The following is a 15,513-nucleotide window of genomic DNA, read 5'->3' as shown; positions in this document are numbered from 1 at the left end:
TCGAGGACAGATCAGAGCCAGGCTGGGTGGAATAACGGTGGTTTATTTCTGAACTGGGTATACAGCGGTGTGGTGAAGGCCGGTAGTGGTGGCTGCTGGAGCCAGGGCGAGAGATGTGTCCTGGGAATGGGGGCTGTGTTCCAGGAGGGGCAGCCTGCAGTGTGGAGGGACTCCAGGGAGCAGGGATGGGCTGGCTTCAACAGTGTGTCCTGGGGAAAGGGAAGGGGTGACGGGCTCCATGAATGGGAACATGCTGGAGCCCTGGCAGCCAAACACAACCTCTTTTCCAGTGCTGGTCTCACTGGCCCCAAGGTGTGGGGACACTGACATTCTCAGAATTGCCTTCTGTGCCAACACCTCCTTCAAACCCTCTGCAACTTCTACCATTTCCTTCAGCCTCTACAGTTCCCCACCTGCCCTGGCTGTGACAGCACCCGTTGGTTCCTGTGTGTGCCTCCATCCCAACGGAATGGGGATGGGGATGTGGTGAACTTGGGTATGGGGACAGTGACAGGTACAAGATGGGGCTGTCCCTCTTGGTCTGGGCAGGGCAGGAGGGCACCAGTAAACAGTCCCCTTAACATGGCAATAAATAACTTTGGCTCTTTTTGGTCTCCAGGGAAAGAAGGATTTGGGAGAATTTCCGTGAGAAGGGGTCAAAAGTATCAAATAAAAAGAAAAGGCAGTGAAGAACTGGGGGCTGGAATTAAAAATCAAATTTTCCTCTCCAAAATCTGGTTTCAGATGACACCAGCGAAATCTAGAGGCTGGGAGAGGCTGGGAGAGGGAGCCTGGTCATGGCATCCAATAGATACAGCCCACCCACCGCAGATGTGCCAGCCCGGGGAAGCAGAGCTGCAGTGACACCCCGGGATAACACCTGGGAGCTGGGGACAAGGGCTCACGGGGGACCACCAAGCCCATCCCATGCTGGCTGTGCGGGATGGGGCTGGCTGGCAGCAGGGACTGCCGAGGGAGGGGCAGTCTGCCCTCTCCTGCCTGCTGACCGTGCAGTCCTGCCCCGAAAGGTTAGGGTGGTAAAAATAGAGCGGGGCCATGGGATGGCGGGAGGCACCTGACCCCTCTGGCACAGAGGGGCCGTGGCAGCTCCGAAGGGACACTGGTTTTTGGGGAGCTCAGCCCCGGGGGTTGGTGTGTTCCCGGTGGGGGGCGAGCGGGTGGCATCACCCGGGCTGACGGGTCGAGGGAGAGGATTTTTTGGCGGGGGCTGGCTTGTCTAGGAGGTGCAGGGAGCCCCTGAGGGCAGACCCGCCGTCTTCAGCCGCAGGCTGCTGGTCCAGCCCCGGGGGCAGAGGTTGAAGCTGTGGATTCCCGGGCTCTTGGTCCCCGAGTCTTCGGAGTCGAGGGAGACGTCCGAGTCCGTCGGGGACCGGGAGGTGCAGCGCTTGGCTGGGGACCGCCCGCCCACCACGGGGGAGGGCAGGGGGCTCTTGGGGACGGGGGACAGCCCGGGCAAGGGGCAGGAGGACGCGCTGGAGGGCAGCAGGAGCCGGCGACCCTCTGCCCAGGCGGCTCGGGGCATCCCGGGGGAGGCACAGAACTGGGGGCTGCCCGCCCGGGGCGAGCGCAGGGGACTTTTGTGGGTGGGCGAGGGGCTGCCCAGGCTCCCCAGCACTCCGCCGGCAGCCTGCAGCGCTCTTGGCCCCAGCCGGGGCGACTGCGGCAGGCTGGGGGGACCGGCAGAGATGGGGGTGAAGGGCCGGGAGCTCTCCAGCCCCACGGCTTTGGGAGAGGAGCTCTTCCTGCGGGCGGCGTTGATGATGTTCCTGGCGAGCCGCGCTTGCATCTGCCGGCTGGCCCGGGGGTCCGCGTCCTGCCGCAGCGGGGACAGGGACCTCTCACTCCACGGAGGGGACGTGGGGGGCCCCTCATCCAGCTCGGGCACCGAGGCCGGGCTGGCCCAGCCGTCCAGGCTGCCCGGGCGCCGCGCCAGCCGGGGCGTCCAGGTGGGCGATGCAGGGAGGGACGACCGCCTGTCCTGGGGAGGGACAGAGAGCGGGTTAGTGACCCCACTCGGGGGACGGAGGGACAGAGCAGGGGTACAGCGGCAGGAGGGTGCCAAGGTAAGGTTCGTGCTGGCACGGCCCCACAGGAGCTGGGGATGTCTCCTCGTGCATTGAACCCCTGCAAGGGGTCCCCAAAACCCCTGCATCCCCTCACCCACCAAGATCGGGGCAGGCTGAGCCTGCTGTTAATCACCCTTGCACAGAGTTTGTCCCAGGACCTCTCACTACCTGCAGCTTGGTAAAGTCTCCCTCTGGGAGATGCTTGGAGCCCCCTTTCACTGCCCCAGGACCCATCCCCCAGCACTGCCCCCCAGACGGCAGGAAAGAGAAGAGCCATGTGTGACAGCGCAGAGAGTGTATTCAGAAAGAGGGGAAAAAAGAAAAATGCAGAAGAAATAAAGCACAGTCAAAAGGCAACTTGGCACCATGGGGAAGGTGGCGAGAGGGCACGGGCAGAGGCAGAGCTGGATGACAAGCCTTGGGCTGGGCATCACCAGCAGCCCTGCCCTCGGCACGCTCCTCATCCCAGCACATCCTTGCTTCCAGCTGTGCCACACAGCACTGCCCACCCCAGCCCAGCACTGAGCCCAGGCAGGGACAGCGACCCCACAGTGTCCCTAGGCCCAGCACCACTGGACTCTGCCTTTCCCCAAGAGATGCAGCTCTTCCTCCACAGTGAGGAAACAAACGAGGACAGATCCTGAAGGAGCAACAGAAGAGCCAGGAGCAGGCACAGTGAGGCAGAAAGGCAGCGTGTCCCCTCCAGGTTTGCTTTGGTAGGAGGCTGAGAAGAGCCACAGGACAGAGGGGATGCAGAAGAGGAGGCAGAGCTCTGAGAGCTGGAAAAGCCAGAGGTGAGGAAAGGAGGGAGCCAGAGGTGCGATGCTCCATAGAGTTTCCAGGTGAGAGAAGAGCAAGAGCAGCCCTGTGGGACAGCCAGGCTCCTGCTGAGCCTTTGGGAATCCTGCAGGCTCTGTGCCCAGTTCCTGCTGCCTCCCCAGGACTCCTCAGCTCCTGTTGCACCGGGGGCTCAGCAGTGCCTGTCACCCACTGTCCCAGCATTGCAGCCCCACAACCACTTTTTCTATTTTCTTTTCTTTCCCCTCTCCTTTTTTTCTTGCGGTTGGTTTGGCTTTTAGCACTCTCATGAGCAGTTAGGGAGGCCTCAGCCTAGCACCCCTGTGTTTTTCTCTCTGTCACCGCTACTTGTAGTAAAAAGAAGGTTTCCACACCTGCGGCTCGATGCCGGCATTCCTGGTGGAGTAGGAGGGCCGGGGGGCCTGGAAGGCTGCCTTTCCCCGGGGCGGCAGCAGGCGGCACGGGGAGGCCAGCAGCACCTCAGCCGGGGCTCCGGGACTGGCACGGCTGTCGTGAGGCAGGGGCAGAGCCCCGGCAGCACTGGGGAAGGGGCTGGCAGTGGTCTGGCCGGCACTGGGCACTGCAGGGGGATGCCAAACCGGGGAAGGAGGCAACGGAGAGGTCGGGCAGGAGGCTTGCTGGGAATAGGGGTAGGAGTCAGGGAGAGAGGGTCTGGGTGGGGGCACCTCCTGGGGCATGGACCTTGCTGGCCCCTTGGATGGGGAGAGGATGAAGAGAGAAGACTGGAGCTGGTAAGGCTGGTGCTTGGAGATCTCCAGCTCCTTCTGGGACACCTCGTTCTCCATCAGGTTGCTGCCATACAGCGATGCAGGAGGGGTTTTGGAGGGCCTGCAGGGACTCTTGGAGGGGCGCCTGGAGACCATGGGTGACAGATAAGCATTGTTGTCATACTTCCAGGAGGGAGGCAGGGACATGGTGGGCGATGGGGACCGCAGCAGCTCAGGCTGGGAGGGGGCCTCAATGATGAACTTCTCCATCCTGGATTGTCGGCGGGCAAAGAGCTCAGCCCCTTTCCCTCTCGCTTCAGTGAGGATGTGGCTGGGCTGCGGCTTCTTCTTGGGCTGGATGGTGGGAGACTTGAGGCAGGAGGACCATGCTGGAGCATCCTCAGCCGGTGGGAGGTGCTGCACACCCCTGGCTGCGCTGTTGGGAACAAAGTTCGCAGCTTCAGCCCCCAGGGCGAAGGGCTCATCCTCGGCACTGGGCTCCCCCTGCTCCTTCTGCTTCTTCCTGCTGTCTGCACTCTGGACCAGATCCAGCAGGTCGGGGTTGGGGCCCAGCTTTGGCTTCTCCACGAAGGTGAACATGGACTTTCTGCTGGCTCTGCGGGCAGCCGACTCCTCCAGGATCCCTGTTTTGGGCAAGGGGTTTGGTCCGCTCACCCCGCAGCCCAGGAGGGGATCCGGCAGCATCTTCTGCTCCTGGGTGGGGTACAGGGCTGAGTAGGCAGGGGGGGAGCGGACCCGGGTGAGGGGTGGGGGGCTGCTGAGGGTCTCTGCATAGGTGGGTGGTGGGGGCAGCTCGGGGGCAGGGGGCTCCTCGGCGGGCGGGGCACTGGGGGGCGATGTCTGGGTGCCGAAGGGTCTGGCTGTCCGGTTCTTCACAGGCTTGGGCTTGGCCAGGGTGAGATGGACCTCGTAGTACTGCCGGCCCTGTGTCCCGTTCTGCTGCTGCCCGCCTGGGGATGCCATCCCTGTGGCTGTCCCCGCTGGAGCGCTGGGCACCTCGCCAGGCACCTCACCGGGCACCTCAGTGGGCACTTTGACGTTCTTCCCCTCCTCGGGGCTCTGTGGCAGGACGAGAGCTGCAGCGTTCTGCCCCGCGGGGGCTCCTGCATTTCCCAGCCCCTCCACGCCTCTCTCCATCCCGCTGTCTGCCCGCTCCTGCACGCCGTTGGTGGCCGATGCCATGTTCTCCTTCAGGTAAACGCTGAGCGGGACCTGCTGGGCTTCAGCAGGAAGCTCCTGGCACGGGGAGGCGTTTGCCAGCATCCCTTCTCCTGGATTACCGGGCTGGCCAGGCTCCGGCTTCATCCCCCGGCCCTGGCTCTCCTCCATGGCCCCCTGGCGTGGCTGGGGCGCGGGGCTCAGGGCCGGCCCCCCATGCCCGGCCCCCGTGAGCCCCTCAACGCGCTGCCGGCGCCGGTGGAACAGCAGCACGCCCTTGGAGCTGGGGCCGGGCGCCGTGGTGAGCTGGGCCGCGATCCTCTGGCTCCGCGCCTTCGCCTCCTTCAGCTCCTTCTCTGAGAGGCTGGCGCTGCGGGAGAGACCTGGCCAGAGGGGAGAGGGGGATTAGAGCTCTCACTGGGAATGTGGGGTGTCAGTCCTACCCGCCCGGGACTGGCAGCCCTTCCTCCAGCTATCCCCCGGCACCCCAGCTCTTTTCCTGGCCGGTGGAAAAGGAAGGAGAGATGCACCAGGACTGGGGTGCACAGTCTGGGGGCAACAGGAGTCCAACACACCCGTCACAAAGATGATGGGAAAGCCCAGGGGACACCAAGTGACACTCGGGACGTTTCCACCACCCCACCCCGTATTTGGGGTGGGTTCTGCTCACCCACCACGCTGACCATATGGATCCAAGCAGGTCTCTGTTTGCAGCTCACATGGCTTGGGCTCAAAGAGGCAGCGGCAGGGAAGGGGCCAGCCTGTGTCCCCCAGCCCCTCGCCCCAAATTCTGGCACGCTCAGCCCCGAGCGGGCAGGACATAAACCCGGGCACAGCGGAAAGGTGCCAACCCAGCCCGACCTCACAGCCAGGACGGTGGGCAGCCCTGGTGGGCGACTCATGTGTGGAGCAACACGAGATGGCAGCAGCCGACAGAAGCTGTGCAGCTCCCGCCCAGCTGGACACAGACAAGGACACAGCGAGGAGCCACCCTCACGCCCCGGGACTCAACACAAGCGCTAAAAGCGAAGTGCTAAAAGCCTGGCGCGGGCCCCGCGGCGAGCAGCCCGGAGCCGCTGGGCCGGACAAAGGTCGGGGCACCAGCCCTTCCCTAAGACCGAAAGGATGTGGAGCTGCCGGGAACTCATTTTCTCAGGGTGAGCAATTTCCTATGAGCTTGGCCCCCCCCGCGAAAGCGCCCGTGGGAAGGGCAGTGTCCCCCACCTGCCCCTGAGATCACTGCTGGGCACAGACACCAGCGCCGACCATCAGCATCACCCCGCACCTGGCGAGGCTGCAGCCCCTCTCCAAAGGCACTGCCAGGACGGCTCTGATGGGTGTCTGTGCTCTGGCCCCAGCAGGAAGGTGGGTGGCCAAGACTGCCTTCTCCCAGCCCTGCTCCTCTTTCCTTCCCATCCCATCCCTTCCCGTCTTCCCTTCCTTCATGTGTTCCTCATTTTCTTGCCTTCTGTGCTGCTTGGGAGTCTTCCAGGATATTTTCAGCGGTGGCTCAGCCTACCAGCGAGGGGAAGGGATGGATGACTAAGCCAAGTCCTTCCAGCAAGCCCACGGTAAGCAGGAGGGCTGCTGGAAGCTGGGCAACTCCTCTTCCTCACCCTTCATCCCTCCTGCCTCCCTCAGCACCCAGCAAGCCCTTGCACACAGCCGAGGCGTGCAGGATGCTCTGGGTGAACTCTTCAGGCTGCCCGACAGGAGGGTTTTGCCTGGGCAGGGGGCAGAGAGGCAGAGATGCCAGTGGAAACTCTCCTGGAGAGGAGGAGCCCGTCGGCAGCGGCGACGCCGGCGGCCAGTCCCCCCCGGTTCGCGCCCAGCATTGTTTAACGGCCCGTTTCTGTTTGCCTTGGCGGCGGCACAGAGCGGGGCCGCGGCTTCCTCCGGCCGGGCTGGCTGGAGGGCGGCCAGCACCGCGGCTCCCGCCCCGCGGGGTCACCCTCGCCGCCTTTATCTCCGAAACGGAGGAGAAACACGGCCAAGGAGCCGTTGAGAAACAAGCCACAGGCTCCAGATGTCTGCGGGTTTGGTGCTCCGAGCGGAGCATCCCCTCTTCCTCGGGGGCCGGGGCTGCCTAAGAAGCCGAGCTCTCGGCGGAGCCATTTCGCAGCCTCTTGCTCTTGCTACTGCCTTTTAACAGCAAACGAGGGGCCCTGGGGGATCTCCTCCGTGCTGGAGGGATGACTCAGCTCTTGGCCAGCCGGTTCCCGCTTGGACTAGCCGCCAGATATGCTCCCACGTAGCCGGGACCAATTCTGGGATTTGCCCGCCGGGATTTTGCCCCGGGGTGTCTCCATTCCCTACCTGGAATCCATCTCCATCCATACCCAACCCCTGCAGCCTTCCAGAAGCCCCTCTGCCCCTGCCCACCCAGCACCAGCCATTCCTGGGCTGGTCCACCCGGGCCCACTGCAAATGAATCCCTCAGGGCACTACTTGGGATGCTGAGGGTAAGAACTGCTCTTCACATCCGATTTTTATGATACAGATGAAGAGCACTGAAGCCTCTGGCAGTCCAGAGGAAATTGCTGCAGCCTGAGCCATGGGATGAGGTTATTCACCCAGTGCAAGAGCCTTTATCCATCTGCCATGGTGTCTGGAGGGATTCTGCCACCTGGGGCAGTTTTTCTGCACAACACACTCCCCTCCCAGCCACAGGGAACATTCCATCATCCTTCCCTGCCATCTCCTGCCAGCCGGCAGCCCTGGGTGGGTTCTGGTTGGTCCTTTTCCCCAGCCCCAGGCAGGCAGAAGGGAGCTGAATGCACTGAGAATGTCCAGGTGCTGGAGAGGAGAAGGAAAAGGGATGTGGGGCTGGAGGCAGCCAAAGCAGTGCAGGGAGGAGGCAAAAATAAAATTACTTGTGTCCAAAGGCACTGGGAGCTAGTTTCCACCCATTACCCTGAGCCCAGTCCAAAATCCAATGGGTGACAGCTTCTCTTTCCTTTCTTCCTTCCTTCCTGCCCTGCTTACACCATACTCTGGCTTGCCATGACACTGTCCCTCATATCTCTCCAAATGACCCATCTTCTTCCAAGACAACACGCCCCACCACCCCTCTCCACTGCCATGTGCCCTCACTGGGCCCACCTTGGGTCCCCTGTGCTCCAGGGGGGCTGGAGAAGGAGATGCTCCCTGTGCATCCTGTGCCCCATGGAACTGCACACACAAGCAGCTCCAAGTGCTGTTCTGGTTTAACACACTTCAGCTCTGGCCACAGAAGCCTATAGATCTCTATCTATATATTTATATAGGCACTTGCTCTGTAGGTTTTCCGTTGCTCCAGGGGTGACTTCCTGAACATCCCCCAAGTGCAGGGCTGAACAGCTTCTTGCCAAGCTGTCAGTCATCCTTCCCACGGCATGTACAGTGCTCTCTCCTCCAGAGCGAGGATGACGAAGGTGATGAAAGGCATTTTTGTTGCTCTCACTTCCTGGACAGATGGGGGAAAAAAATTCCTTCCATCTCAGCTTTCCATGCAAAGGATGGATGCCCCTGAAGGGTGTTAAAGCAGGATGTCTGAAATCCAGCCAGGAAAGGCTGGAATCACCATCTGACCCGAAATGAAGGTGAAGGATGTATCAGACATGGCTTGTGACCCATTCTGCCCTAAGACAGACTCCAAGAGCTGAAACGGGATGAAGAGTTGGCCCTTAATTGCAGTTTTGCTGAACTGAAAAATTCAGTGAAAGTTGATGGTCCTGACATGGCTGGGATGTCAAAGGAAAGAAAACAATGAGTTGGAAGCTGTAACTGGTGAGAAGTCCTTGTGTGCAGAAGACAAGTGGTACCCAAGTCTTAATGGGACCTGCAGGGTGCAACAGGTCATGTGAAATCTCAGAGTCAGAGCTGGCAGGTGACTCCAAAGTCTTCAGTTTGGGTTCTGTCCCTGGCCTGCTCCAAGTTTGCATGCTCAGCCATCCTGGTGCTGCAGCCCAGCTTGGCCATGCTCAGGGTGTCCTACCAGACCAGCCTCAGACAGAGCACCCACCATCCGTAACCAGCAGGCACTTTTCCCCATTTCCAAACACTTCTTGGACTTCTGTGGTCAACCCAAATGGTGCCTCTTGCTGGCAAAATCCCACCAGCAAAACCAAGAGTGAAACCAAGACAAGCTCCATTTCCAGAGGGACATGCTCTCTGCCACCTGACACGAACCCCAGAGCACATCCACAGCCAGGCAATGCTGGGGAGAAGAGATCCAGTGTTTTCACCCAAATATTGAGGACTTTGGACACTGAAGAAATGTAAGCAGGTTTTTTGGCAGAGCACTAAGCTGGCCCCTTGCCCCAGCTACAGCTGTGCAGGATTTTTTTGCAACGCGTACCAACTCACACACATTTAAGCCTGTGCACACATTTCCCTCCAGCTCCCAGTTATCCCAAATAATCTGCAGCTAGGAAAACACGGAGGGTAGCACAGACAGGCAGCTGAGCTAGCTAGAAACGGATATGATTCAAACATATGGATAGAGGGATGACAATTTTCTGCCTCATTCCCAGCTTCCAACTCTCCTATGCCCCAGATAAGAAACCTCCATGAAGTTCTTATCCATGCTGGCCCTGCAGCCCCAAAAAGATCTGGCTCAAGTGGCGGGTGCTGTGGTGGGATCAACCTCCCCTGCCTGGCAGACTCTCTGTGCTGGGCCTCTCCACATGGGTGCCTTTGCCAGTGACAAAATGTGGCACAGCAGGAGAATTCGTTGCGCTTGCAAGTTTTCCCCGTGCTCTATTCGCAGGGGCTTTGCTGGATTTGGAGCTGTTTGCCTCCCCACACTCCTCCCGGCACTCAGCACCCAAATCCTGCTGAAACGGCCCCACAGTCTCCAAGCAACAAGTCCTGGGGCACCCAATTCCCACACAGGGGGAGGAGAAGGGGGTGGTGGGGATTAAGTTCGGGCGGGGGCTGTTTGCCCATCCCCAGCTCCCGGGGGAATGCAGTGAGCAGCCCCAGCCCCACAGGTGTCCACACTGGGCAAGAGGAAGCTGTTGCCACCATACAGGTGGAGGCAGCACCTTCCCCAGCTGGCTAAAATCAAGCTTTTATCTTTGGAAAAGGCGGCTGGAGCCGGGCAGAGCTCCCCCAGACAGCCCTGCCATCCATCCACCCCGAAGGCAGCAGAACCAGCCCGTCCCACGGTCGGGCACCATGGGAGCTCCATCCTGCCTGGAAAGTGAGTCCCAGCCCCATTGTGCCCAAAGCTGCTGGAACTCGCTGCGGCCCATCCCGGGCTGCAGGGTCCCGGAGACAGCCCGCCGGGCTGGTGCCCCGAGCCAGCGGCGCTGGGCTGGCCAGAGAAGGTCAAACGGCTCGGAGTGTCCCTGCGGGGTGGGCAGAGCGGGGAGGGCAGCGGAACGAGACCGGGCCTTTGCCTGTCCCTTGCACAATCCGTAAAGGATCCATCCTGCTGGCTGCCAAGCCGAGGGACAGACCGCGTGTCCCCAGCATGGGTGGCATGGCCAGGGGAGGTCACGTCCCTGACGCCGGGGACAGGGGACATGGCCTGGAAAGCCGCTCTGCAGAGCTGGGAGGTGCGACCCTGCGAGCCCCGAGCAGGACCCCCACGCCCCTCCACGTCCCCGCCGTGTGTCCTCGCTGCGCCTCCCACGCCCCACATCGGACACCCGGGCTGCCGGCAGAGGGAACCGACACCTGCCCCGCTCATTCCTGGAGACAAACCCCGCTCAGCCCCGGCCGTGTGCGCCCCCTCGCCCACCCTTCGCCCACCAGGGCACCCACGGGGCTTCTGGCCATGCACTCCCGGCCCCCCTGGACCCCTCTGCAGCCCCTGCGCGCTGCCATCCCCCGGGACCCGGACACCCCAGATCTCAACACCCCCTCTGTGTGCCCGCACAGCCTCCTTCCCCCGTCACTTGTGCACTGGCAGCCCCCGCCCGGAGCCCCCCGGCCCCTGTCCCCCCCACCCCTCCAGCCCGACCGTACCCGCGGTGCCGGTGCCGCCTCCCCGCGCAGCCCGACTGCACCGGGGAGGAGGCGGCGGGCAGGAAAGTTGCGGCAGCTCCGCCCTCGGAGCGGGCCCGGGGGGGCGGGGGCCGGGCCCGGGGAGTGGCGGGTCCCGCCGGCGCTGCCCCTGCCCCTGCCCGCCCCGACAGACCGACCCCCCGGACGGGACGGGTCCCCCCCGCCCGGCGGCTCCGGCAGCCGCCCCGCCGCCCCCGATGCTCCTTCTCCGCAGCTTCTTGTCCCGGCTGGGTCCGCCCTGAGCCCGCTGCGGGGGGGAGAAGCCTGGACATCCCCTTCCCCAGCCCGGGCATCCCCTTCCCCAGCCCGGGCATCCCCTTACCCAGCTCCCCGCATCCGAGGCATCACCTTATCCCGTTCTGGGGCATCCTTCTCTCCCAGCCCTGCACGTTTCCCTGAACAGTCCTGAGCATCCTCTTACCTATCCCAGGGCACCCCTTTACCCAGCCCTTCAGCCTTTTTCCCTCCTCCTCCTCCCGCAGCACCTTACGATTCAGGCGCTGCTGGGGCCGTGGGGCCTCCCCTTTCCGCAGGTTTCCCCAGCGCCTGAAGTTTTGAAGCACTTGGAGAGAGGCAAAAATCCAGAGACAAAAATCCAGCACCTGTGTCACTGCTCTGGAGACCTCCTGGAAACAGCGCTGAATCCCCTCTGCCAGGGGTGGTCTGCTCCCAGCCACAAGGGAACCACAGTCCCGGGCAAAACGATCCCTGGGGAACCAGCACTGGGCAAGATGATCCCTGGGAGCCAGGATCAGCTCCCAGCTCCACCACCCTCCGGGGCTGCAGAGCTCCCTGACTGCGGGTGAGACCAGCCTCACGCCTTCCCATGCCTGTCCACACCTCAGGATGAGCTCTTGGCTCGATTTTTTGCCTTTCTAATTTCCTTTCTTCCTGCCCCTCTGTGCTTTTTTGTGCTTTCCTGGTTTTTGAGGGAGCCTGGCGCTGGCTCTGCAGCCCCCAGGGAGCGAAACCTTCCATTTATTTGCACACCAGACAGAGAAACCAGTCCTGCCTCCTGCATCTCCCAGCCTCTGCCCCTACCCGGGGCTCCTGCTCTCCCCAGCCTGCCCTGAGAGGTGCCAACCAGCCCGGGCCGCCGTGCAGGATATTTGAGAGCAGCCAGCCTGGCCTTGGGCTGCTGGATAGGGACCAAAGGGGCACCTGGGACCCGCCCGGGTGGGTCCACACAGCTCAAGGTGGGGCACCTGTTTGGCTCCTGGCTCCCAGGGCCAGCCCTGCACCACTCTGGGTGTGGATGGATGCACTCTCTTCTCCTGAAGAAGCTGGAAGAGGTGGGGGTTCCTGTAGCCCATGGCAGATAAAGAGAAGAGGAGCAAACCCCTGACATGACCCAGGGATGCTCCTGCAAACAGCCTGCTGCAGGAACAGCCCTAGTGCCACTAGTGAGGGCACCTGCCCTTTCCTCTCACCTGCACTGAACCCAAACCTTTCCTTCCCAAACCTGCTCCCAGCTCTCAGGACCCTCAGTGACATCCTGCCTGGAGGCTCTGGAAAGTCTGACGGGTCCTGCAGGCAGTGGCTGGTGGTGATCTCACTTGGAGGGGGAGGAAACGGGACAGACAAACTCTTTCCAACGAACCTGTTGAGTTACTTTAAAATTCCAGGCTGGCAACAAAAGTGCTGGATGGCGGCACGGATTAGGAAAATGCTGAGCCTGGACAGAGTCAGGCCTGACCTTTCCCCACCGCAGATCTGCCATCCCCGAGCAGTGAGAAATGGGAAGACTATTTGGGTCCATCTGGTTTGTGTGCTGAGCCCTGAAACACGATGCTGCTGGGGCAGCTGTGAGCCAAAGGGCTTGGCTGAGCTTCCCAGCCTGTGTCCCATCCAGGAGCCGCTGGTTTTGAGGATGTCTGACACTGCAAAAAGGCAGGGAATGGATTCTGGACACTGGGTTCATGCCAAGCATCCCCAGTGGGTCCCACCCCATCCCACGCAGTCCTGAGGGATGCCTTGGGAAAAGCAGGCTCTGAGCTGAGCAGCAGCATCCCATAATGCCATCCCATGGGGACAGGGACACACCTGCCTCGGTGCTGTGTGGCAGCTGAGATAACAGCCGGGTAGGAGCAAAATAGAAAGGGTTTAAAAATGGGTCCAATGCCTGTAAGAGGATGGGCTCCACAGGAGCATCTCCCACGGGGAGGTGGGGCAGTCCAGGCATGGCAGCAGCCCCAGTAACCCTGGATATGAACCTGTATTTGTGTCACTGTGGCTGAAGGGACAGTCATGGGTGGAGGAATAGCTGTGGCACAGGGCCGTGAAGTGAGGCAATGGCAGAGAGCATTGTAGGAACCAACCAGCCTGAAATAAAGTGCTTAGTTTTTAAACCAGGAGCTGACAAAAGTGACCCAAAGCCATGTGAAGGATGTTTGGCCATCTCCAGTCAATTGAGGAGAGGTGTCCCTGTCCCAGACAATGCCACAGGATCCAGTCCTGATCACGCTTGGGCAGGATCCCACCAAGCCCCATGGCCAGGCTGAGGGCTGGGAAATCCATCCTGTTCATGCCCAGCTTAGGGATGGGCTGAGTTCCTGGAGACAGTGGGAACGCGCCTGCTGCCTTCCCACCCCCCTCCCGGGAGAAGCCACAGATTCCTCCTTATTTTTAAGGCCAGAGAGATCATCTCAAGCTAAATTAGTCCCAGCAGCTCTGCTGGAAGCCTGGGACCTCTAACCCAGGGAAAGTCCTGCCCTGGGAAGAGCTGGGTGTTCTCACCAGGAGCACAGTAGTGCCTTTCTGAGGAGGACAGTGGCCAAAGGGGGTTTCTCTTACCTGTTTTCCTTGGCTCAAAGTCAGGGTTGATAAGGACCCGTTGGATCTTCACCACTTTCCACTCCTGGCTGGGGTTGTCCGTGGGGCTGTCTGCTGTGGGGGGCAGATCTGGGGCAGAGCCAGGGCCCTTGGGGGGTGCTGCAGGCTCCTCTGCCAAGGCCAGACTGCTGCCATTCAATGGGGGTTGTGGTGCATCCCCATTGAGCCCCCGGGGGTCTCTCTGGTAGGTCCCACTTGATTTCCCTCCCAGCAGTCCCATCCGTGCCTCCTGCTTGCCTGGCTCAGAGGCTGGAGCATCCCAGAGCTGGTGGCAGCTCTGTCCCTCTCTGCTCCCCCTCTTCTGCCAACAGCCACTGTCCCCCTCAGTGTCCCCTTTGGCTGTCCCACAGACATGGGGGGGCTGCTCAGCCTTGCCAGGCATGGGGCAGCTGGGCTGGGGGTGGAGGCAGAACTGCTGGAGCCTTGTCCTCAGCATCTTTCTTCACTGATTTCCTTCACTGGCACTCCACAGCCTTTCCAAACATCTCTGCATGGCCAGGGGGATGGATCCTCCCTCAGAGCATGGGCAGCCTGAGAGGGAGGGCAGCCACGTGCCAGGCACGAGCTCAGCTTTACTCAGCTCTTGCAGGTGGGAAGACCAGGCAGGATGCCACTGGAGGAGGCAGGTTTTGGAGACCCAGATGGAGAGATGTGTCCAGAGGAGTCAAGCCAGCAAGGAGGATTTTGCAGGAATTTCTCTTTTCCAGGCAGAGGACCAGCATCCAAAGACCTGTGTAAAGGGAAGGAGGAGCATTGAGGATGCTTGTGCTTGCACTGACTTCCTATGGCCACAGACACCAGAGCAGCTCCGGGAAACCCCAGCCTGAATTCCAGTTCCAGCACTGTTTCCCATGAGGGAGGACCCGTTGAGATGCAAAACCCATCTGGAAATGCCCCAACCCCAAAACGGTGCTCCCCACCCCGGCACCCTCATCCATCCATCCATCCATCCATCCATCCATCCATCCATCCATCCATCCATCCCTCCATCCATCCATCCATCCTCACCCTGGGGACAGCCCCCGTGGCTGGAGCCCTGTGCCCTCGCTTTGTCAGCCCAGGTGAGGCTGTGGGTACCCTTCTAATGGTGAGGCTGGGACATCGCTGGTCTGGAGCTGGGAGTGTTCAGTGAAGAAGCAAATCCCTGAGGATGTTGCTCAGGGTTATCAGGAACAAAAAAGGAAAATTTCCAGCTTCCAGCTAAACCGTGTTTAACCATTGAGTGACTCATGTGGCATCAGGACAAGCGCAGACAGACCCATTTCCCTCCCGCCAGCATAAATCCTGTTGGGATGACAAATCCATGCACCAACACAGACCAGTCATCAGCTGGGAGAGGGGGATGTCATCACTCCCAGGACAGGATATGGGTTATAGTGTACGGAAATTCCTGTGAGTCCTTTGCCTGTACAGCATCACCCAGCCCTGCTCACAGCAAGGCTGGTCCTGGGGAAGAGCCTCCTGGGAGACCCACAGCACCCACGGCACATGGACCATGATGGATTTCCCAACCTAACAGGTAGTTGAGGAGGAAAAGTGGTTTGTGCTCATCCCAACCCCCTTCCTGAGTTATTGTGAGGTTTTTCAGTGAAACAAGAAAAAGCACCAGGTCAGCATCACAGGTTCAGCTCTGGCAGGAATCCTGCAGCTTCCTCAAGGCTCACAGCTTCTCTGCAAATCTTTTCCTGTCCTTAGCACGGTTATTTTGGAAAAGAAGGCAGATTAGAAAGCAGGCGCTCGGGCATTTCCCAAACACAAGGCTGCATTTTTTGGAAAACGCCCAACGGAAATCTTCTGCCCCTTCTGAAATCCTTCCTCCTGCGTCTCTCTGCTGCAATTATTCAGCACAGATTTGCAAAGAGAACCTGAGGAGAAAATGTCAATGTTTCTCTCTG

General features: G+C 60.8%; 1 protein-coding gene across 1 annotated transcript; it reads right to left on the bottom strand.

Moving 5' to 3' along the window:
- Window positions 1-27: 27 nt before the first annotated feature.
- SYNPO (synaptopodin) lies at window positions 28-14,054 on the bottom strand (the record flags this gene model as incomplete). Its single annotated transcript, XM_083871963.1, has 3 exons — window positions 28-1,999; window positions 3,260-5,175; window positions 13,580-14,054. The coding sequence occupies 3 exons, from the start codon at window positions 14,052-14,054 to the stop codon at window positions 1,238-1,240; spliced, it is 3,153 nt and encodes a 1,050-aa protein (XP_083728089.1). The 3' UTR covers window positions 28-1,237.
- Between the last annotated feature and the right edge of the window lie 1,459 nt (window positions 14,055-15,513).

This window comes from Zosterops lateralis (assembly GCF_965231275.1).
Source record: "Zosterops lateralis genome assembly, chromosome: 14".
Classification (NCBI taxonomy): Eukaryota; Metazoa; Chordata; class Aves; order Passeriformes; family Zosteropidae; genus Zosterops; species Zosterops lateralis.
Note: the sequence above shows the minus strand (reverse complement) of the source record. Positions and strands in the feature narration are given on the sequence as shown.